Consider the following 25,234-nt stretch of genomic DNA (forward strand, 5'->3'; position numbering starts at 1 on the left):
TCAAAGTCCAGATCTGAATCCAATCGAGAATCTGTGGAAAGAACTGAAAACTGCTGTTCACAAATGCTCTCCATCCAACCTCACTGAGCTCGAGCTGTTTTGCAAGGAGGAATGGGAAAAATGTTCAGTCTCTCGATGTGCAAAACTGATAGAGACATACCCCAAGCGACTTACAGCTGTAATCGCAGCAAAAGGTGGCGCTACAAAGTATTAACTTAAGGGGGCTGAATAATTTTGCACGCCCAATTTTTTAAATTTTTGATTTGTTAAAAAAGTTTGAAATATCCAATAAATGTTGTTCCACTACATGACTGTGTCCCACTTGTTGTTGATTCTTCACATAAAAATACAGTTTTATATCTTTATGTTTTAAGCCTGAAATGTGGCAAAAGGTCGCAAAGTTCAAGGGGGCCGAATACTTTCGCAAGGCACTGTATATGCGTATGAGGGTCCATTAATATTGGTTGGAGAGAACGTTAGGGAGAGGCTTTTGTTGTTGTTGCTGTGTGTTAATTCCACTGCATTGGTTGGTATTGAACAGAAAAATAAACTCTCGCTATTCACCAGTCATACTATTAAATCTTAGCATATTGGATGTACAGTATTATATTGTTTTTTTTCTAGAGCCCATAGGCAATTTGTCCAAGTAAGTATAACGCTTACACTGAGTGCACCTGCTTTACAAACGTTTCAGTAGGAGTTGGATTCAATCAGTGCCATATGTACACCATAAGAGATTTTTCAGACGAATAGTAATTTTCTAAACGTGTTGTGTTTTCTACTCTGACTGCATTTCCTGTTACCTCTAACAGTTGTCCATCATTTGTGTGTCTCTATTCCAGATCCTTTGTGGATTAATGGTTAAACGGCTCGGACTGTGAATGAACCAGACGTGTGCCTCTAGTCTCCATCATCATCATCCAGAATGCATCGTAGGAGGACCATGAAGGGGCTCGCCCCACAGACCCCAGCCCAGGAACAGTAACCTCCGTCTGGGTCCCACCCCACCCGGATGGCCTCCCAACCCCCCTGTGAGGCAGCTCGCCCCCGCCCAGCAGAGGAGCAGCCGAGGCTCTTCACCCCCATCTCTCCCCTCGCTTCAGCCATAGCTCCAGCCCTCGCTCTGCTCTGTCCATCTCTGGAATGAAGACAGCCAGTAGGGCCAGGCCCCGCTCCCCTAGCCCCCGGCCCCGAGCACCACGCTCCCCCAGCCCTGGCCCTCAGCTCGTCCAGATGAGACGCTACAGGCCTGGGGTTGGGGTGTACCCCTTCCTGTTCCCCTCGGTCATCAGCGCTCTGCCGCTGGCTAACCGGTCGGGTTCTCCCCCCGCTCCGAGGCTGCTGGTCCAGCAGCCCTCCAGCAGCGTTAATACTCCATCGCCTGCAGGTGAGTCCTGTCTGCAGACTGCAGCGCAGGGTCCTGTCCGGTTTGGGCTTTCAGTTAAGAAGCAGCCACTTAAGTGGAATAGATTGAGGTAGTTTAGATAGTTTAGTTGATTAAGTAGCCCTATATGCAAGCCCTCCTCAGCTTCTTCTAAATTATACATGTCTATTTTTCTGAATTCACTGGTTAACTAAAACACCCAGGGAGTCAGTCAGCTGTTCTGAGGTAGGAGTTGAATGAGAAGAGAGAGTAGAGGAAATCAGGCAGACTGATAAACATATCAGCAAGTAGATAATTAAGCAATAAGGCCCGAGGGGGTGTGGTATATTGCTAATATACCACGGCTAAGCACTGTTCTTATGCACAATGCAACGTGGAGTGCCTGGACACAGCCCTTAGCCGCGGTATATTGGCAATATTTCACAAACCCCCGAGGTGCCTTATTGCTACTATAAACTGGTTACCAACGTAATTAGAGCGGTAAAAATACATGTTTTGTCATAGCAATGATACGGTCTGATATACCATGGCTGTCAGCCAATCAGCATTCAGGGCTCGAACCACCCAGTTTATAATTCTGATTTAGACGCAGAGCCGTAGAGCAGCAGATTATATTCACACTGTAATTGGCCCCTAGTGTCTCTCTGCACCACACCGATGAGACACAGTGTGTGTGTGTGTGTGTGTGTGTGTGTGTGTGTGTGTGTGTGTGTGTGTGCATGCGAGCGTGGGTGTGTCAAAATATCACAGCTGCAGGGACATTTTGACAGTCAGTTTCCTTGCATTGTGTTCCCCACCTTTGTGCCACTGTTTCCTAAACCTTCTCCTCCACTCTGATCCTCTGAACCCACAACCCTGCTCCAACATTGAAAACATCTGGCAGCTCCAGCAGCACCATCCCAGGGGGAAGCTCACTCTGCCAACCCAGAGAGGAGGCACTCTGAGGCAGCCTGAGCCCGCTCCTTTCTCCCTCTGGGGTGTGGAGCTCCAGTGAGCTCTGACTGTAGTGTAAATAATAATAACAGCATGGGAATGTCATGTCACTGCAATTATTTGGAGTTCATTCTCTCACTCTCTCCATCTCTCACTCTCCCTCTCTCACTTTTTCTTTATTTCTCTCTCTCCCTCTTGCTTTCCATCTCTCTCTCTTTCTCAGTAGCTACATGTTCTGTTTGTCAAGCTGTTCATGCTGTTACATTTCTGCTTTTTAGACAACTGTTTATTCTCTGTATCTGTATTCAGATCTAATGGTCACCTGTGCAGAACTTGATAATTAAATCCTCAAAATGAAATATACAGAAATGATTGAAAGCAGCATTATGTTATGTACAAGGGACAACAAGTTAGGAGATGTAGGCCTGTATGAAATTCATATAACATTTAAAGGTAAAGTCAATGGTCAGACAAAGTTGAGATAAAGAATGGGGAAACAACAAACATCAAACCATGAAACATAAAGGACGTAACAGATAAAACAGCTCTAACTCTGGAGTCTTCCTTTATGTCAGTGATTGAAGCTCACAACTTTTTTCTTAGACACCGTTTGGAGAAAAATTAACATACACATCAACTTCTTTCTGATATAAAATGTGTCTGAACTTTTGAGGTTGAGAGAAGTGAGATGAGGTTCTACTGTCATCAGTCTAGTTGTTTATTGCCAGACTCCCTTGGGAGGGTCTCCAGATCGACATATACTGTTGTTTGTACTCTTGTTTGGTGGTGGTCAGGTACTCCCTCTGGACCCCTCCTCTCTATCTCATGTACCCCTAGACTACACTAAACCTCCCTCTCTCTCAATCTCATGTACCCATACACTAAACCTTCCTCTCTCTCTATCGCATGTACCCCAACACTAAACCTCCCCTCTCTCTCTCTCTCTCTCTCTCTCTCTCTCTCATGTACCCCTAGACTACACTAAACCTCCCCTCTCTCTCTATCTCATGTACCCCTAGACTACACTAAACCTCCCCTCTCTCTATCTCATGTACCCTACACTAAACCTCCCCTCTCTCTCTCTATCTCATGTACCCTACACTAAACCTCCCCTCTCTCTCTCTATCTCATGTACCCCTAGACTACACTAAACCTCCCCTCTCTCTCTATCTCATGTACCCCTAGACTACACTAAACCCCCCCTCTCTCTCTCTATCTCATGTACCCCAACACTAAACATCCCTCTCTCTCTATCTCATGTACCCCAACACTAAACCTCCCTCTCTCTCTATCTCATGTACCCATACACTAAACCTCCCCTCTCTCTATCTCATGTACCCCTACACTAAACCTTCCTCTCTCTCTATCTCATGTACCCCAACACTAAACCTCCCCTCTCTCTATCTCATGTACCCCTACACTAAACCTTCCTCTCTCTCTATCGCATGTACCCCAACACTAAACCTCCCCTCTCTCTCTCTCTCTCTCTCTCTCTCTCTCATGTACCCCTAGACTACACTAAACCTCCCCTCTCTCTCTATCTCATGTACCCCTAGACTACACTAAACCTCCCCTCTCTCTCTATCTCATGTACCCCTAGACTACACTAAACCTCCCCTCTCTCTCTCTATCTCATGTACCCCTAGACTACACTAAACCTCCCCTCTCTCTATCTCATGTACCCTACACTAAACCTCCCCTCTCTCTCTCTATCTCATGTACCCCTAGACTACACTAAACCTCCCCTCTCTCTCTATCTCATGTACCCCTAGACTACACTAAACCCCCCCTCTCTCTCTCTATCTCATGTACCCCAACACTAAACATCCCTCTCTCTCTATCTCATGTACCCCAACACTAAACCTCCCTCTCTCTCTATCTCATGTACCCATACACTAAACCTCCCCTCTCTCTATCTCATGTACCCCTACACTAAACCTTCCTCTCTCTCTATCTCATGTACCCCAACACTAAACCTCCCCTCTCTCTATCTCATGTACCCCTACACTAAACCTTCCTCTCTCTCTATCGCATGTACCCCAACACTAAACCTCCCCTCTCTCTCTCTCTCTCTCTCTCTCTCTCTCATGTACCCCTAGACTACACTAAACCTCCCCTCTCTCTCTATCTCATGTACCCCTAGACTACACTAAACCTCCCCTCTCTCTCTATCTCATGTACCCCTAGACTACACTAAACCTCCCCTCTCTCTCTATCTCATGTACCCCTAGACTACACTAAACCTCCCCTCTCTCTCTCTATCTCATGTACCCCTAGACTACACTAAACCCCCCCTCTCTCTCTATCTCATGTACCCCAACACTAAACATCCCTCTCTCTCTATCTCATGTACCCCAACACTAAACCTCCCTCTCTCTCTATCTCATGTACCCCTACACTACACTACACTCTCTATCTCTCTATCTCTCAGTGGGTGTTTGCGGGGAATTCCTCCCCTCACTTCACACCCTAGGGAGCTCCAGTGACACAGTCAAGATCAGGAGTGTGAGTGGAGTATAGAGAGATCATAGTCAAACCAACTCACATAGAGACTCTGTTTTAGAGTTTTTTTCTCCAATTTCCTTTATTTTACCAGCTATCTGCCCTTTATTTTACCAGGTAAGTTAATTGAGAACACAATATACACACTTTTCCATGCTCCTGTACACTAAATGATGTACTGCTACAGGATGGATTGAGTTCGATGTTAAAATGTGGCTATTGATACTGTATGTGTAGCCTGGTGGAACCGATATGGGCTTCAGTGTGGTTTAAAAACAAGACATTTCTCAGCATGTTAAAGGCGGAGGTCTGGATCCTGTCTTCTCCAACATTATATTTTCCACCTTTCTTTATGTCTGTCAGAGTTTCCTTGCTCTGGGCACTTTCTCACTCTCCATCCCTCCATCTCTCCATCCCCACTCCACCAGGCTGACAGGTGGGTTACCTTATCTCTCTCACTCTCCGTCTGTTTACTTTCTTATTCAACTGAAAGCTCTATCTTCTGAAGTGCACCACAACACCTATTGGTTGTTGGGCTGTTTGGAAAGGGTTTTGTCACACTGCGGTAGTCTTTGTGCTACTAATAGTTGGGGTATTGGGACACAGTCGGTTACTACAGGTATTTCACATTTACAGGTTACTTGTCTTATGAGATGGTGTTTGCACGAGGGGGGGGGGGGGCATGAGCTATGCAGGTCCCCCAACCCCCCAAAAATAATACATTTCTCTCTGCCCCTTGGCAAAATGTGAAGAATAGCATGAGATTAGCTATAACACTGGGCGCCTCACAAAACTGCTGGACGCCACTAAGTAGAATAAAGTGGTAATAGCCCAAGGAATAAGTATGACAATCAATTAACATTGAGGAATGCTCAAGGTTAAAGAAGCATTTTGAAAAGGAGATTTAATCAAGTTGAAGAATGCCTCGACATTAGCAATTCATAGTTCAATCATCTAAGCATTGTGCTGAGTTACTTCTCAAATCAATGTTGTCTAGCTAGATTAGAAAGTGCATGAACAAAATACACTTTGTGGTGCTATTTCAAAAGAGGGCCTTTTTGAAGGATATCATCTTTTCTTCAGAGAAATGAAAAGGCTTTAATTTTCTTATAAAGAAAAGTCCCTATACAGTGACCTCTGGCAACATTATATCCTTCCATCACGGTTCCCATCCTTGATGGACTTGTACAGAAATAAATTCTATACCAGTATCTCTCTTCTGATCGAGCCCTGGCCCTGAATTCATAAAGTAGGAGTAGGAGTGCTGGGATCAGCACTAGGATCAGTTTTGCCTTTTAGATTATAATGAATAAAATTAAATGGACAAGTAGGACCTGATCCTAGCACTTCTACACTGGGATGCTGTATGTTCAAGGCCCCGGGCATGTAGCTGTGATCTTACTCCTTGACTCAAGCCTCCACTGACTCCTCTGACTCACTGCTTTGACTCTCTTGATTAACACATCCTTCTATGTGACTGTCTTGCCTCTTGTTTGATCAGGGCCCGGGGCCTGTGGCTATGCTCTGTGATCTCTCTCCCAGAGACTCAAGCCTCCTTGACTCCTCTGGCTCTCTGACTCATTGCTTTGGCTCAATTAAAACACCCTGCCACAGTCAGTTTAAAGTAGCCAGACTCCAGACTCTAGCTAGGACGACTCATTCACCCAGAGACGTACGTGTGTGTGTGCGTGTGTGCGTGTGTGTGTGCGTGCGTGCGTGCACGTTGTAACCCTAACCCTAAAATGAACCCTAGCTCCTAACCCTAATTCTAACCCTAACACTAATTCTAATGTTTGTTTGTTTACTATTCTTGTGGGGACTTTGTCCACACACAAACACACACACGGGCAGAGCATGAATAATGTACGTTTCTCTCATTACACCGCCATGCGCCCCAGCTAGCTAACCCTCTGTATTGAAAATCAATGCACTCTGAAGTTACTGCAGATGGCTAGAGAGAGAGAGAGAGGTGAGAGAGGAGAGAAAGAGCGAGAGAGAGAGAGAGAATTCCCTCCCCCCCATATGCCCCCATAGGCACAACTATGACAACATAACCAACAAAAATGGGTCACAACTCCTGCAGATCTGTCACACGCTGGGTATGTACATAGTCAATGGTAGGCTTCGAGGGGTCTCCTATGGTAGGTACACCTATAGCTCATGTCTTGGCAGTAGTACTGTAGACTACTTTATCACTGACCTCAACCCAGAGTCTCTCAGAGCGTTCACAATCAGCCCACTGACACCCCTATCAGACCACAGTAAAATCACAGTCTACTTGAACAGAGCAATACTCAATCATGAGGCATCAAAGCCAAAGGAACTGAGTAACATTAAGAAATGCTATAGATGGAAGGAATGCAGTTTGGAAACCTACCAAAAAACAATTAGGCAACAACAAATTCATTCCCTTTTAGACAATTTCCTGGGTAAAATGTTCCATTGAAATAGTGAAGGTGTAAACTTGGCAGTAGAAAATCTTAACAGTAAATTTGACCTCTCAGCTTCCCTATCAAATCAAAAAATCTCAAATAGAAAACTGAAGAAAATGAACAACAATGACAAATGGTTTGATGAAGAATGCAAAAATCTAAGAAAGAAATTGAGAAACCTTTCCAACCAAAAACATAGAGACCCGGAAAACCTGAGTCTACGCCTTCACTATGGTGAATCACTAAAACAATACAGAAATACACTACGGAAACAGCACGTCAGAAATCAGCTCAATGTAATTGAAGAATCCATAGACTCTAACCACTTCTGGGAAAATTGGAAAACACTAAACAAACAACAACACGAAGAATTATCTATCCAAAATGGAGATGTATGGGTAAACCACTTCTCCAATCTTTTTGGCTCTATAACAAAAAATAAAGAACAAAAACATGTACAGGATCAAATACAAATCTTAGAATCAACTATTAAAGACTACCAGAACCCACTGGATTCTCCAATTACCTTGAATGAGCTACAAGACAAAATAAAACCCCTCCAACCCAAAAAGGCATGTGGTGTTGATGGAATTGGCTATACTAAAACTCTTTAACATCATCCTTAGCTCTGGCATCTTCCCCAATATTTGGAACCAAGGACTGATCACCCCAATCCACAAAAGTGGAGACAAATTGGACCCCAACAACTACCGTGAGATATGCGTCAACAGCAACCTTGGGAAAATCCTCTGCATTATCATTAACAGCAGACTCGTACATTTCCTCAATGAAAACAATGTACTGAGCAAATGTCAAATTGGCTTTTTACCAAATTATCGTACAACATGTATTCACCCTGCACACCCTAATTGACAACCAAACAAACCAAAACAAAGGCAAAGTCTTCTCATGCTTTGTTGATTTCAAAAAAGCCTTCGACTCAATTTGGCATGAGGGTCTGCTATACAAATTGATGGAAAGTGGTGTTGGGGGTAAAACATACGACATTATAAAATCCATGTAGACAAACAAGAAGTGTGTTAAAATGGGCAAAATGGGGTGAGACAGGGGGTGAGACAAAATGGGGTGAGACAGGGATGCAGCTTAAGCCCCACCCGCTTCAACAGATATATCAATGAATTGGCACGGGCACTAGAAAAGTCTGCAGCACCCGGCCTCACCCTACTAGAATCTGAAGTCAAATGTCTACTGTTTGCTGATGATCTGGTGCTTCTGTCACCAACCAAGGAGGGCCTACAGCAGCTCCTAGATATTCTGCACAGATTCTGCCAGACCTGGGCCCTGACAGTAAACCTCAGTAAGACCAAAATAATGGTGTTCCAAAAAAGGTCCAGTCACCAGAACCACAAATACAAAGTCCATCTAGACACCGTTGCCCTAGAGCACACAAAAAACTATACATACCTTGGCCTAAACATCAGTGCCACAGGTGACAGCGCCACAGGAACGATCTGAGAGACAAGGCAAGAAGGGCATTCTATGCCATCAAAAGGAACATAAAATTCAACAAAATACTTGAATCAGTTATAGAACCCATTGCCCTTTATGGTTGTGAGGTCTGGGATCCGCTCACCAACCAAGATTTCACAAAATGGGATTAACACCAAATTGAGACTCTGCATGCAGAATTCTGCAAAAATATCCTTTGCGTTGTCACGGTCGTCCTCCTCTTCGTCTGAAGAGGAGAGGCGAGAAGGATCAGAGGACCAATATGCGGCGTGGTAAGTGTCCATGGTAAAATCTTTAATAAAGAAAGACTGAACACTATACAAAAGAGTAACAAAAACAATAAACCAAATTCGACCGTGAAGCTACAAAATGAGACCTGTGCTGACACAAGCCACTAACATAGACAATCACCCACAAACAAACAGTGCAACCCAGGCTACCTAAGTATGATTCTCAATCAGAGACAACTAATGACACCTGCCTCTGATTGAGAACCATACTAGGCCGAAAACATAGAAATGCCCCAAAACATAGAAAAACAAACAGACTGCCCACCCAACTCACGCCCTGACCATACTAAATAAATACAAAACAACGGAAATAAAGGTCAGAACGTGACAGTACCCCCCCCCCAAAGGTGCGGACTCCGGCCGCAAAACCTTGACCTATAGGGGAGGGTCTGGGTGGGCGTCTGTCCGCGGTGGCGGCTCTGGCGCGGGACGCGGACTCCACTTCATCATTGTCTTAGTCCGCTTTATTGTCCGCCTCCGTGGCTTCCTCACCATGGCCACCCTACTCAATGACCCCACTGGACAGAGGGGCTGCTTGGGATAGAGGGGCAGCTCGGGACAGAGGTGGGGCAGCTGCTCGGGACAGAGGGACAGCTCGGGACAGAGGTGGGGCAGCTGCTCGGGACAGAGGGACAGCTGCTCGGGACAGAGGTGCGGCAGCAGCTCTGGGCAAGGTGGCAGCTGCTCGGGACAGAGGGGCAGCTGCTCGGGACAGAGGGGCAGCTGCTCGGGACAGAGGGGCAGCTGCTCGGGACAGAGGGGCAGCTGCTCGGGACAGAGGGGCAGCTGCTCGGGACAGAGGGGCGGCAGCGGCGCCGGGCAGAGGGGCTCCGGCAGCGGCGCCGGGCAGAGGGGCTCCGGCAGCGGCGCCGGGCAGAGGGGCTCCGGCAGCGGCGCCGGGCAGAGGGGCTCCGGCAGCGGCGCCGGACAGGCGGGAGGCTCCGGCAGCGGCGCCGGGCAGGCGGGAGGCTCCGGCAGCGGCGCCGGGCAGGCGGGAGGCTCCAGCAGCGGCGCCGGGCAGGCGGGAGGCTCCGGCAGCGGCGCCGGGCAGGCGGGAGGCTCCGGCAGCGGCGCCGGGCAGGCGGGGGGCTCCGGCAGCGGCGCCGGGCAGGCGGGGGGCTCCGGCAGCGGCGCCGGACAGGCGGGAGACTCCGGCAGAGGCGCCGGACAGGCGGGAGACTCCGGCAGAGGCGCCGGACAGGCGGGAGACTCCGGCAGAGGCGCCGGACAGGCGGGAGACTCCGGCAGAGGCGCCGGACAGGCGGGAGACTCCGGCAGCAGCGCCGGACAGGCGGGAGACTCCGGCAGCAGCGCCGGACAGGCGGAAGACTCCGACAGCAGCGCCGGACAGACAGGACCACCTGCAGGGAGGAGACAGAGAGACAGCCTGGTGCGTGGGGCTGCCACAGGAACCACCAGGCTGGGAAGACCTTCAGGAGGCTTGGGGTTAAGAGGAGGCACCTGAAAGACCGGGCTGTGGGGGAGCACTGGAGCTCTGGTGCGCAACCTTGGCACCACTTCCCCAGGCTGGATAACCACTCTAGCCCGGACCGTCCAGAGTGCAGGCACAGGTTGAACCGGGCTGTGGGTAAGCACGGGAGATCTAGTGCTTACTACACGCACCTCTCCCTTCGGCTCCATTCCCACATTCGCCCGGCACGAGCGGAGCGCGGGCAGAGGACGCACTGCACCCTCCCAGCGCCCCGGAGACACAGCACGCAGAGCCGGCGCAGGATACCCTGGACCAAAACTGCGTACCGGCGACCAGACCCGCTGAGCAGGCACCATACGCCCTGGCTCGATGCCCGCACTCGCATGACACTCTCGGGGGGCTGTCCTATAGCGCACCGGGCTATGGACACGTACTGGCGACACCGTGCGCTTAACCGCATAACACGGTGCCTGCCCAGTATCTCGCTGCTTATAATAAGCACAAGGAGTGAGCGCAGGTCTGCTACCTGGCTTAGCTCCACCCCTCGTGTGCCCCCCCCCAAAAAAATTTGGGGCTGTCTCTCGTACCTGTCGCACTGCCGTGCTGCCTCCTCATATCGCCGCCGCTCAGCTTTCACTGCCTCCAGCTCTGCTTTGGGGCGGCGATATTCCCCAGCCTGTGCCCAGGGTCCCTCTCCGTTCAGTATCTCCTCCCATGTCCAGGAGTCCTGTGATACCGGCCGCTGTTGTTGCTGCTGCTGCTGTCGTCGCTGTTTTCTACCACGCCGCTTGGTCCTTGGTTGGTGGGTGATTCTGTCACGGTCGTCCTCCTCTTCGTCTGAAGAGGAGAGGCGAGAAGGATCAGAGGACCAATATGCGGCGTGGTAAGTGTCCATGGTAAAATCTTTAATAAAGAAAGACTGAACACTATACAAAAGAGTAACAAAAACAATAAACCACTAACATAGACAATCACCCACAAACAAACAGTGCAACCCAGGCTACCTAAGTATGATTCTCAATCAGAGACAACTAATGACACCTGCCTCTGATTGAGAACCATACTAGGCCGAAAACATAGAAATGCCCCAAAACATAGAAAAACAAACATAGACTGCCCACCCAACTCACGCCCTGACCATACTAAATAAATACAAAACAACGGAAATAAAGGTCAGAACGTGACACGCGTACAACGTAGAACACCAAATAATGCACTAATGATCAAAATCCAGAAAAGAGCCATTAAATTCTACAACCACCTAAAAGGAAGCGATTCCCAAACCTTCCATAACAACGCCATCACCTACAGAGAGAGGAACCTGGAGAAGAGTCCCCTAAGCAAGCTGGTCCTGGGGCTCTGTTTACAAACAGACCCCACAGAGCCCCAGGACAGCAACACAATTAGACCCAACCCATATTTATGCTTATTTATTTTCCCTTGTGTACTTTAACCATTTGTACATTGTTACAACACTGTATATATACATAATATGTCTTTATTGTTTTGAAACGTCTGTATGTGTAATGTTTACTGTTCATTTTTATTGTTTATTTCACTTTTTTACATTATCTACCTCACTTGCTTTGGCAATGTTAACACATGTTTCCCATGCCAATAAAGCCCCTTGAATTGAATTGAATTGAAGAGAGAGAGAGAGAGAGAGAGAGAGAGAGAGAGAGAGAGAGAGAGAGAGAGAGAGAGAGAGAGAGAGAGAGAGAGAGAGAGAGAGAGAGAGAGAGAGAGAGAGAGAGAGAGAGAGAGAGAGAGAGAGAGAGAGAGAGAGAGAGAGAGAGAGAGAGAGAGAGAGAGAGAGAGAGAGAACACAATACAATATCTGAACACACCTACAGATAATAGTGTCCAGGTGGTTCTTCCTTCACCTTAGAAGAAACTCTTGCGCCTTTGCGTCAACTATTGTTGTCTGTCTGTTTGCACAAGGCTCTTACTCAGCCTCAGTAGGCAAACAACAACAGGCTAGACCAGTTCAGTTCTCTGCAAACAGAACACACTAGCTTCTCTTGAGAGAACAGAACAGCTGTGGTCATAATGCTCTGTGTGTGCAGTGATTGTATGTACACTACCATTCTTTCCTCATGAAGCTGGTTGAGAGAGTGTGCAAAGCTGTCATCAAGGCAAAGGGTGGATACTTTGAAGAATCTCAAATATAAAATATATTTTGATTTGTTTAACACTTTTTTGGTTACTACATGATTCCATATGTGTTATTTCATAGTTTTGATGTCTTCACTATTATTCTACAATGTAGAACATACACTGCTCAAAAAAATAAAGGGAACACTAAAATAACACATCCTAGATCTGAATAAATGAAATATTCTTATTAAATACATTTTTCTTTACATAGTTGAATGTGCTGACAACAAAATCACACAAAAATTATCAATGGAAATCAAATTTATCAACCCATGGAGACCTGGATTTGGAGTCACACTCAAAATTAAAGTGGAAAACCACACTACAGGCTGATCCAACTTTGATGTAATATCCTTAAAACAAGTCAAAAATGAGGCTCAGTAGTGTCTGTGGCCTCCACGTGCCTGTATGACCTCCCTACAACGCCTGGGCATGCTCCTGATGAGGTGGCGGATGGTCTCCTGAGGGATCTACTCCCAGACCTGGACTAAAGCATCCGCCAACACCTGGACAGTCTGTGGTGCAACGTGGCGTTGGTGGATGGAGCGAGACATGATGTCCCAGATGTGCTCAATTGGATTCAGGCTTGGGGAATGGGCGGGCCAGTCCATAGCATCAATGCCTTCCTCTTGCAGGAACTGCTGACACACTCCAGCCACATGAGGTCTAGAATTGTCTTGCATTAGGAGGAACCCAGGGCCAACCACACCAGCATATGGTCTCACAAGGGGTCTGAGGATCTCATCTCGGTACCTAATGGCAGTCAGGCTACCTCTGGCGAGCACATGGAGGGCTGTGCGGCCCCCCAAAGAAATGCCACCCCACACCATGACTGACCCACTGCCAAACCGGTCATGCTGGAGGATGTTGCAGGCAGCAGAACGTTCTCCACGGCGTCTCCAGACTCTGTCACGTCTGTCACATGTGCTCAGTGTGAACCTGCTTTCATCTGTGAAGAGCACAGGGCGCCAGTGGCGAATTTGCCAATCTTGGTGTTCTCTGGCAAATGCCAAACGTCCTGCACGGTGTTGGGCTGTAAGCACAACCTCCACCTGTGGACGTCGGGCCCTCATACCACCCCCATGGAGTCTGTTTCTAACCGTTTGAGCAGACACATGCACATTTGTGGCCTGCTGGAGGTCATTTTGCAGGGCTCTGGCAGTGCTCCTCCTGCTCCTCCTTGCACAAAGGCGGAGGTAGCGGTCCTGCTGCTGGGTTGTTGCCCTCCTAAGGCCTCCTCCACGTCTCCTGATGTACTGGCCTGTCTCCTGGTAGCGCCTCCATGCTCTGGACACTACGCTGACAGACACAGCAAACCTTCTTGCCACAGCTCGCATTGATGTGCGATCCTGGATGAGCTGCACTACCTGAGCCACTTGTGTGGGTTGTAGACTCCGTCTCATGCTACCACTAGAGTGAAAGCACCGCCAGCATTCAAAAGTGACCAAAACATCAGCCAGGAAGCATAGGAACTGAGAAGTGGTCTGTGGTCACCACCTGCAGAACCACTCCTTTATTGGGGGTGTCTTGCTAATTGCCTATAATTTCCACCTGTTGTCTATGCCATTTGCACAACGGCATGTGAAATTTATTGTCATTCAGTGTTGCTTCCTAAGTGGACAGTTTGACTTCACAGAAGTGTGATTGACTTGGAGTTACATTGTGTTGTTTAAGTGTTCCCTTGATTTTTTTGAGCAGTGTAGTAAAAATAAAGAAAAACCCTTGAATGAGTAGGTGTGTCCTAACTTTTGGCTGGTACTGTAAATATTAAGACCCTTTGCTATGAGACTGGATATTGAGCTCAGGTGCATCCTGTTTCCATTTATCATCCTTGAGATGTTTCTACAACTTGATTGTAGTTCACCTGTGGTAAATTCAATTGTTTGGACATGATTTGGAAAGGCAAACACCTGTCTATATAAGGCCCCACAGTTGACAGAGCTGACCGCCAGTCAGTTAAGAACAAATTCTTATTTACAATGACGGCCTACCCCGGCCAAACCCGGACAATGCTGGGCCAAATGTGTGCCGCCCTATGGGACTCCCAATCACGGTCGGATGTGATACAGCCTGGAATCAAACCAGGGACCGTAGTGACGCCTCTTGCACTGAGATGCAATGCCTTTTTAAAACAATTGAATCAATTTTAGAATAAGGTTGTAACGTAACAAAATGTGGAAAAAGTAAAGAGGTCTGAATACTTTCCGAATGCACTGTACATATATATATTTTTTAAATTATTTTTCGCTGGGTATTACTATTTCATACATTAACACTTTTAAGAGTCTATAGACTGTTTCTCTTTGCAGTACACTATATATACAAAAGTATATGCACACCCCTTAAAATTGGTGGATTCGGCTATTTCAGCCATACCCGTTGCTGATAGGTGTATAAAATTGAGCACACAGCTATGCAATCTCCATAGACAAACATTGGCATTAGAGTGGCCTTACTGAAGAGCTCAGGGACTTTCAAATTGGCAATGTTAACACATGCAAAGGATGCCATCTTTCCAACAGATCAATTTGTCAAATTTCTGACCTGCTAGATATGCCCCGGTCATCTGAAAGTGCTGTTATTGTGAAGTGGAAACGTCTAGAAGTGAAACAGGCTCAGACGCGAATTGGTAGGCCAAACAAGCTCACAGAACGAGACCGTTGAGTGCTTAATCGCGATGCAAGTAAAAATCAGCTCGATTGCAACACTCATTACCGAGTTCCAAACTGCCTCTGGAAGCAACATCAGCACAATAACTGTTTGTCGTAGCTTAATGAAATGTGTTTCCATGGCTGAGCAGCTGCACACAAGCCTAAGATCACCATGCTCAATGCCAAGCGCCGGCTGGAGTGGTATAAAGCTTGACGCCATTGGACTCTGGAGCAGTGGGAACACATTCTCTGGAGTGATGAATCATGCATCACCATCTGACAGTCCGATGGACGAATCTGTGTATGCCGGATGCCAGGAGAACGCTAACTGCCCGACTGCATTGTGCCAAATGTAAAGTTTGGTGGAGAAGGAGTAATGGTCTGGGGCTGTTTTTCATGGTTCAGGCTAGGCCCCTTAGTTCCTGATAGAGGTCGACCGATTATGATTTTTCAACGCCGATACCGATTATTGGAGGACCAAAAAAAGCCGATACAGATTCATCGGACGATTTTTATATATATATTTGTAATAATGACAGTTACAACAATACTGAATGAACACTTTTATTTTAACTTAATATAATACATCAATAATATCAATTTAGCCTCAAATAAATAATGAAACATGTTCAATTTGGTTTAAATAATGCAAAAACAAAGTGTTGGAGAAGAAAGTTAAAGTGCAATATTTGCCATGTAAAAAAAGCTAACGTTTAAGTTCCTTGCTCAGAACATATGAAAGCTGGTGGTTTCTTTTAACATGAGTCTTCAATATTCCCAGGTAAGAAGTTTTAGGTTGTAGTTGTTATAGGAATTATAGGTCTATTTCTCTCTATACCATTTGTATATCATATACCTTTGACTATTGGATGTTCTAATAGGTACTTTAGTATTGCCAGCCTAATCTCTGTGAGTTGATAGGCTTGAAGTCATAAACAGCGCAATGCTTGAAGCAGAGCAAAGAGCTGCTGGCAAACGCAGTAAAGTGCTGTTTGAATGAATGCTTACGAGCCTGCTGCTGCCTACCATCGCTCGGACTGCTCTATCAAATCATAGACTTAATTATAATATAATAACACACAGAAATACGAGCCTTAGTTCATTAATATGGTCAAATCCGGAAACTATCATTTCGAAGAAAAAAAACGTTTATTCTTTCAGTGAAATACGGAACCGTTCCGTATTTTATCTAACGGGTGGCATCCTTAAGTCTAAATATTGCTGTTACGTTGCACAACCTTCAATGTTATGTCATAATTATGTACAATTCTGGCAAATTAATTACGGTCTTTGTTAGGAAGAAATGGTCTTCACACAATTCGAGCCAGGCGCCCCAAACTGCTGCACATACCCTGACTCTGCTTGCACAGAACGCAAGAGAAGGGACACAATTTCCCTAGTTAAAATAAATTCATGTTAGCAGGCAATATTAACTAAACATGCTGGTTTAAAAATATATACTTGTGTATTGATTTTAAGAAAGGCATTGATGTTTATGGTTAGGTACACATTGGTGCGACGACAGTGCTTTTTTCGCGAATGCGCTTGTTAAATCACCAGTTTGGCAAAGTAGGCTGTGATTCAATGATAAGTGAACAGGCACCGCATCGATTATATGCAACACAGGACACGCTAGATAAACTAGTAATATCATCAACCATGTGTAGTTAACTAGTGATTATTTTAAGATTGATTGTTTTTTATAAGATAAGTTTCATGCTAGCCAGCACCTTACCTAGGCTCCTTGCTGCACTCGCATAAGAGGTAGTCAGCCTGTCACGCAGTCTCCTTGTGGAGTGCAATGTAATCGGCCATAATCGGTGTCCAAAAATGCCTATTACCGATTGTTATGAAAACTTGAAATCGTCCCTAATTAATCGGCCATTCCGGTTAATCGGTCGACGTCTAATCTTAATGCTGCAGCATACAATGATATTCTAGACGATTCTGTGCTTCCAACTTTGTGGCAACAGTTTGGGGAAGACCATTTCCTGTTTCAGCATGACAATGCCCTCATGCACAAATCGAGGTCCATACAGAAATGGTTTGTCGAGGTCGGTGTGAAAGAACTTGACTGGCCTGCACAGAGCCCTGACCTCAACCCCATCGAACACCTTTGGGATGAATTAGAACGCCGACTGCGAGCCAGGCCTAATCGCCCAACATCAGTGCCTGACCTCACTAATGCTTTTGTGGCTGAATGGAAGCATGTCCCTGCAGCAATGTTCCAACATCTAGTGGAAAGCCTTCCCAGAAGAGTGGAGGCTGTTGTAGCAGCAAAGGGGGGACCAACTCCATATTCATTCCCATGATTTTGGAATGAGATGTTTGACAAGCAGGTGTCCATATACTTTTGGTAATGTAGTGTAGCTATAGCCTGCTCTTCCACAGACCGGACAGTCTGCTCACACACACACACCTGACAGACATTTGGCTCGGGCTAATGAGAGGGGCTCAGTCTTTTCACTCTCTGAGTCTCGGCCATAAATCTGCTCTGTTCACCACTGTCAAGTGACATCAACATGTTATTTTTTATTCATCATTAAACTTCACTGACAGGGGTACTGTAAATGATAGCTAACGTGATGAATTCATAAACAAAAGATGTGATGAACATTTCAAAACTCAATAAACAAACTGAATATGAATGGGGAGCAACAAGCTTTCAGTCCCTCCACAGATACATCCTCTCTGTGTGATTTATATTGCTACTCTATGATGACAGAGCCTTAACACTCTCTCTAAAGCTATGTAAATAAACGCATTGGAGATTGCTGGCGAGTAGCATTCCTGCTTCCTCTACGGTTGGTTAATGTAACATTGTTGTCAACAAAAAAGGACATAATTAGTTGTATTTCTCTTTAGAAACATGGACACCCCATCATCTCATTCGTCAAAAAACAAGTCTCAAACTCATTGGAGATTCCTGGTGTGTAGCGTTGGCTTCCTGAACTGCTGGTTAATAGATATTGTTATATTTCTCTCAAATGAGTTGTATTCCTCTCTACAACACTGACACCAGTATGGTCTTATTAGTCTATCCGTGTTAATGGTGTCAGTTAGTAAAACAAGCTGTGTCAGTGTTAATCTATAGCTCCTAACCCTGGCCTGTCTTGGCCCGTCCTCTCACTAGGATCTCCATGGTAACCACACATAAATCACTAAAATGGACTCTTTTGTCCGTTCGTTATTAGGCACAACATGCATGCATATAAAAGCCCTAACTATTCTCTGAATGGACGTTGATTGAAAGCCGGTACTTCTTGAGGGCAGTATTCTTATTCTGGCCCTGTAGCAGCGTGTCTGCCTGTCCCACCTCAGATTTATGACCCCTTGAAGATGAGACCATGAAAAAGCATGTATTGAGTGACTAGCGGTTACAAAGCTGACTAGTCCTAGCAGGACGGAGAAGAGAGAAGCCGTGTGTGTGTGTGTCACGTCCTGACCATAGAAAACCTGTATTTTCTATGGTACAGTACGTCAGAGCGTGACTAGGGGTTTTTGTTCTAGTTTATATTTTCTATGTGGGGTTCTAGGTTTGGTTTTATATGTTGGTGATTTGTATGATTCCCAATTCCCAAGGCAGCTGGTTATCGTTGTCTCTAATTCGGGATCATACTTAAGTATCATTTTTCCACCTGTGGGTTATGGGATATTGTTTATGTATAGTGTGTTTGAGCACTACGTAGTCACGGGTCTTTGTAAGTTTTGTTAATTTGTTTTCAGTTTCACTTATTCATTAAAAGATGTGGAACTATACTCACGCTGCGCCTTGGTACGTCCATCATTATTACAAACATCGTGACGTGACGTGACGTGTGTCTGTGTGTGTGTGTGTGTGTGTGTGTGTGTGTGTGTGTGTGTGTGTGTGTGTGTGTGTGTGTGTGTGTGTGTGTGTGTGTGTGTGTGTGTGTGTGTGTGTGTGTGTGAGAGAGAGAGAGAGAGGGAGAGAGAGAGAAAGAGAAAGATAGAAAGAGAGAGGCCTGCTATTACAAAGTAGTCCGGAGAGGAAAGGGCGCATCACATCTCTCTGTTTGGCTGCGCCGGAGATGAGGCTCACTCTCGAAAGATTGTGCTTTTAGGTGTTGCGGGGAGGTTTGAGGTGGTGGGTGGAGGAGCGGGTTCTAACCTAACCATTAGGGTATATTTCATCAGGGAAGGAGGAGGAAGGAAGGCTTAGGAATTAAGAGAAAGCTGAGTCAAACACAGGACAGCGCTTGCTAACTGCAGTTGATGGGTTGATATCATTGTGTTGGTGTTATTTTAGGATGTACTTGGCAAGTATTGGCATTGTCCTTGAATAAATTAAAATGTAATTAAAAGGATATCATTTTAGCTACATACATCTGCATTTAGCTAACTCTATTGGTAGGTCATACTGGTTTTCTACTTGGTGTTAATTATTGAATATGGTTCAAATAGAGTTTGATCATCAGTGGTGATTTCAGCATGTAAATCTTGGTGTAGCAATAAAAAAAAGTGGGATGCATGCCAGCAAAGCAGTTGCACAACACAACATTAAACAATACATGAATTGTACTATAACGGTGACAAACAGTGTCCACAAACTGTTAGGGCCTACATTAAGCTGTCCCAACAGCAGTCCCAACACCTTACCACTGTTACACCTGGCTATCAGCGGAGCCTTGTCTGGCTAAGAAACAGTTCATTCAGCCTCATTTACTACCAGTCATTGTTGAATTTGCGATTTTCCAACTTGTTGTGTAATGTTTACGTCCAATGGCTGATGAGCACCGATACGTTTTATCTATTATTTCTCTTAATGTGACAAGGATTAAAAATAATTTGCCAGTAGATTGTTGACTTGATTGATGATGATGACTGTAAGATGAGGTAAGATTTTGAAAGTATGATGTTGATGATGTACGATGTTGTCCAATCAAAGCTACTGTAGATATAACGTGATTTGACGTCATTTTATCGGTGGCCAATAACCTTGATCCTCCTTCTTGGGAAATTCTAATGTAACTCTATGGCAGCATCCAAGGGGCTTGAATTTTCGAGGTCTACCGTTAGACTTGAAGGTGACGTAGTGTCCCCATGAGTGACAGAACACTGAGCCAATCACCGCGGGAACTAGAGAACATTACCAACACCTACGCTCTTTATTTTCCTCTGGCTTCCCCACCACCACAAAAAGCAAAAGGTTATTTTACAGTAATGATCAACAGGCCTGCCCCACATTCAGGGCTCTGCCCCACCTGCCCTGAATGACGGGTCGCCACTGTTGATCATTACTGTAAAATAACCTTTTGCTTTATGTGAGGTTTCACCTGATAAAATACAGCTATAGGCCTCTGAAGTGCACCACAAATAGAACCCTGTTGTTATGGCACTGTATATACGGTGTGTGTGCTGTTACAGACAGAGAAAGAGCTTCTGTTGTGAAGGAGCCTCCTTCACCCTGGTTTTTCTGCATTTGATCTAAGAAATGGAAAAAAGGTGGCATATAAGTAGTATTCCTAAGCTCCTCACAAAATAGGTTTTAATGCTGTGTGTGTGTGTGTGTGTGTGTGTGTGTGTGTGTGTGTGTGTGTGTGTGTGTGTGTGTGTGTGTGTGTGTGTGTGTGTGTGTGTGTGTGTGTGTGTGTGTGTGTGTGTGTGTGTGTGGAGAGAGCCTCTGTAGGTCTGCTCTCATAGATAAGTAGGGGAGATGTTTCCTCTCATTCAGAGAGGAGGAGAGGGATTCACTCTGATTTGAATTTAGTGAATAGCCCTGATACCCAGAGGAAAAACACACTAAACAAATGTGCAAACACACATTTGAAAATACACTCATCAATGTTTATGTGCGTAAGGTGGACACCAACTGAATGCACGCCAACCCCCCCCCCCAAACACACACACACTCAGTCTTTCTTCCCAGTGCATCAGTCATACAGATGTCATATGCCCAGTGTCTGTTCCAAATAGCTAGTTCCCACAGACTGTCTAAGCCCTGCTGTCTGTCATGTGATTGGTCATGGTGGGGCTCACACACACACACACGCTGTGTACACCTCCGCAGGCCCTGTCAGAACCTTGAATACATACTTGGCATACACACACTCACACAAACACACACCAACCACAGTCAGCTATATTTAGCCTCTGGCCACACTGGGAGTTCAGCTCATCAGTTAGATGCCGTGTAACTGTGCGTGCAGTGTGTTCTTTGCTCAACAAGGCTGTGTGTCGTGGAACTGGCCTGGAGACCGTTGGCAAGAAGGTGAAAAGGAGAACGGCTCAGGGTTATCATGACTGCTGTGTGTGGGCACATACACTGAGTGTACAAAACATTAGGAACATCTTTCTAATATTGAGTTGCACCCCCAACAAGGTGTCGAAAGCGTTCCACAGGGATACTGGCCCATGTTGACTCCAATGCTTCCCACAGTTGTGTCAAGTTGGCTGGATGTCCTTTGTGTGGTGGACCATTCTTGATACACACAGGAAACTGTTAAATGTGAAAAACACAGCAGCTTCGCAGTTCTTGACACTCAAACCAGTGCGCCTGGCACCTACTACCATACCCCGTTCAAAGACACTCAAACCAGTGCGCCTGGCACCTACTACCATACCCCGTTCAAAGACACTCAAACCAGTGCGCCTGGCACCTACTACCATACCCCGTTCAAAGACACTCAAACCAGTGCGCCTGGCACCTACTACAATACCCCGTTCAAAGACACTCAAACCAGTGCGCCTGGCACCTACTACCATACCCCGTTCAAAGACACTCAAACCAGTGCGCCTGGCACCTACTACCATACCCCGCTCGAAGACACTCAAACCAGTGCGCCTGGCACCTACTACCATACCCCGTTCAAAGACACTCAAACCAGTGCGCCTGGCACCTACTACCATACCCCGTTCAAAGACGCTCACTTTTTCCCCTTGCCCATTCACCCTCTGAAAGGCACACACACACAATCCATGTCTCAATTGTCTCACTGCTTAAAAATCCTAATTTAACCTGTTTCCTTCTCTTCATCTACACTGATTGATTTAACAAGTGTTATCAACAAGGGATCATAGGTTTCACCTGGATTCACCTGGTCAGTCTGTTATGGAAAGAGCAGGTGTTCATAATGTTTTGTACACTCAGTGTATATAGAGGCTATTTTCTCAACATTCCTTTTGCTGGAGTGCACACACACAGTGGCTGATTTCCACCAGCACACACATTGGATGAACAGACCCTTGTAATTGAGTGAGTTAGTCTTGGTTGGAGTCCAACTGACTGTGGGGCTGTGTTGGTGGAGCGGGATGGACAAAAGACTGTTTGTTGTGTGTGTGTGTGTGTGTGTGTGTGTGTGTGTGTGTGTGTGTGTGTGTGTGTGTGCGTGCGTGCGTGCGTGTGTGCAGCAGTACAGACAGAAGGATTTAGGCAACAATGGCTAGATGAATGAAACAGTGTTGGACAATAACAACTTCAATGAAAGACAGACAGACAGAGGAATGACAAACAGCTTGGTAACATATTGATGGGTTGGCTCTCAGCAATCATGCCAGCAACCGAAACATTGATTAATCCAACCTTTAACTAATTTGTTGTAAATGTCACTAAACAAGCAAACCTCCATGAGTGATGAATAGCAGAACACTGTGAATATCACAACAGATGTTGTATTGATTGAGTTGTCTGTGTCTTTGTATCACCATACCTTCAGACCTTCAGTACACAGTACAGGCCATACAGGTTAATATGATAGTCAGAATACAATTCATAATTCTGCCGACTGAAGTTAAACTCTCATATGCATAGCATAGCTGGATCTCTCTCTTTTTGTTTCAATCTTTCTCTCTCTTGTCTCTTTTTCTCTCTGCCCCCTATCCCCCCCTCTCTCTGCCTCCCTCTCCCTATCTCCCCTTCTCTCTCTTTCTCCCTCTCTCCCTCCTTGTCTCAGTCGTCCTACCCCTTCCTGTCTCTCTCTGCACCTCTCTCTCCCCCTTCTCCCTCTTTCTCTCTCTCTCTCTCTCTCTCTCTCCCCTGCTCTCGCTCATAAAAAGGCCTGACCTGGTGCCCTACGCCAGCTGAGCAGTGAGAACGCTCTAACAACACATTTACTGGGTCATTGTTGTAATCTGCAACAGTCATAGAACGAGCTGAGAGCTCTGTGCTTTTCAGCCCCCGATGTTTGGCTTTATAGCAAATTACAGAGAGATAGGTCAGCATAAGTGGTTGATGTGTTGGGTGAGATGCTGAAGAAAAACAAGGTGGGGGATGGAAGAGAAGAGAGGGAGAGAGAGAAGTGCAAAAAAGATGAGCAGAACAAAAGAAGGGAGTTGAAAGTAGAGTGGGGTTGGGGAATACAAAGTTAGAAAGACTGGAAAGTAGGAGGTGGAGCTGGAGGGAGGAGGATAGAGGACAGAGCAGGGAGAGAAAGGAAGGAAGGAGGAAGGAAGGAGGAAGTGAGGAAGGAAGGAGTGAGATTGAGAGAAAAATGGGGAGAAAGAGAGAGGGGGAAAGCCTCCCCTCTCCTCCACTCTTCCCCTCCTCTCCTTTCCTCTCCTCTCTTCTCTTCTCCTCCTGTCTAGACAGAATCATGGTTGACCCACAGAAAGTAAAGAGAGAGAGAGAGGGAAGAGCAGTGGACAGGGTATTACCTTCCTCTCCTCCTGGGCAGTGGGCAGGTTGCTTGGCCCACAGAAAGTAAAGAGAGAGAGAGAGGGAAGAGCAGTGGACAGGGTATTACCATCCTCTCCTCCTGGGCAGTGGGCAGGTTGCTTGGCCCACAGGAAGGAATGGCCTCTTGCCTCCTCCTGTGTCCTGCATCCCTGTCCTCTGGGTGACCTCAAGAGAGGGTATACTAACTAGCAGGAGTTATTGGTAAATCAGCCGCTGAAAGCACCGTGGTTATGCTGCATGGACGCAGGCCAGTAATGAGAATGGGACTGGTGATAGCACCTGATGAAAAGTAGGAGAAGAGGGAGCCTGAGTTTTTCTTTCTCTCACTTTTTTCACTCTCCTTTTTTTGGGACCCTTCCTCCTTCCTGAGGAGTTTTGTTTTCTGTTTAGGTTCTGTCGATCATCAATGCCGTTACCTTAAATTCCAAAACACAGGACAGCAAGCTCTTTCTTTTGTCTCTCTCTCAGACCCCTCCCTTTCTTTTGCTCTCTCACTGTCACTCTCACTCCTCTTCTTTAGTCTGTCCCCTCTCTCTTTTTATAGTTATCACTTTTCTTTTCTGTCAGGGATGGTGAGACTGGCTGACTAACTGACTCAGGGGATGAAAAAGCAATAGCCTAGAACCTGTGTGTGTATGTATGCACCCACGAATGTGTGCGTTCGTGTGTATGTATGTGTACAGTATGTGTGTGCGTGCATGCAGGCGCACGGCTGCCTGACATGTATTGATTCTTTTCACCAGCCTGCCTAGATTTAGAAATGCCAATACTAGCAACCCCCCAACTCTCTGGTTCATGTTGAGTTCACTTGTCATTTTGTATAATTCTGATAAAATCAAGATGCTTAACAATGATGTAGTTATCCAGCCAGCCAGGCAGGCAGGCTGTCCATGATCTACCTAATATCTGATGGAATTGTTATTTTCCTTTTGGACGTTAAGCTGTATGATCAGTTACAGCCTGTGTCCTAAATTGCACCCTATTGCCTATATAGTGCACTACTTTTGACCAAATGCCTATAGGCTCTGATCAGAAGTAGTGCACTAAAGAGAATAGGGTGCCATTTGGGACGCAATGGGGGGGGGGGGGGGGGGGGGGGGGGGGAATTGTGTAGGTTGTTTGTAGGTTGTTTGCGTCTTTGTGAGGTAGAGCAACCATTTCTGAGTGCGTGGGGTGTGTCTTATCTTGTTAGTGTGTGTCTAAAGGATAATTGAGAGTCCACAGACACAGAGACACGATAGTCCGGCGCCACATTGTGACATAGTTATGCAGCTCTGAGATCACCGTCCTGCGGGGGACGCACAGCCCTAACCTCCCCAAAATCCCCAGACAACGCGGTTCTGAGACCACC

At 46.2% G+C, this 25,234-nt stretch overlaps 1 protein-coding gene across 1 annotated transcript in view; it reads left to right on the plus strand.

The window, feature by feature from the left end:
• The first annotated feature begins 1,143 nt into the window (after positions 1 to 1,143).
• Positions 1,144 to 25,234, plus strand: part of LOC139373588 (retinoic acid receptor beta-like) — a 173,058-nt gene continuing 148,967 nt past the window's right edge. The window contains exon 1 of the mRNA XM_071114263.1: positions 1,144 to 1,387. Coding sequence (XP_070970364.1) covers positions 1,144 to 1,387 — 244 coding nt within the window. The remainder of the gene's footprint in view (positions 1,388 to 25,234) is intronic.

The sequence above is a fragment of the Oncorhynchus clarkii genome, chromosome 18 (assembly GCF_045791955.1).
Source record: "Oncorhynchus clarkii lewisi isolate Uvic-CL-2024 chromosome 18, UVic_Ocla_1.0, whole genome shotgun sequence".
NCBI classification, from domain to species: Eukaryota; Metazoa; Chordata; class Actinopteri; order Salmoniformes; family Salmonidae; genus Oncorhynchus; species Oncorhynchus clarkii.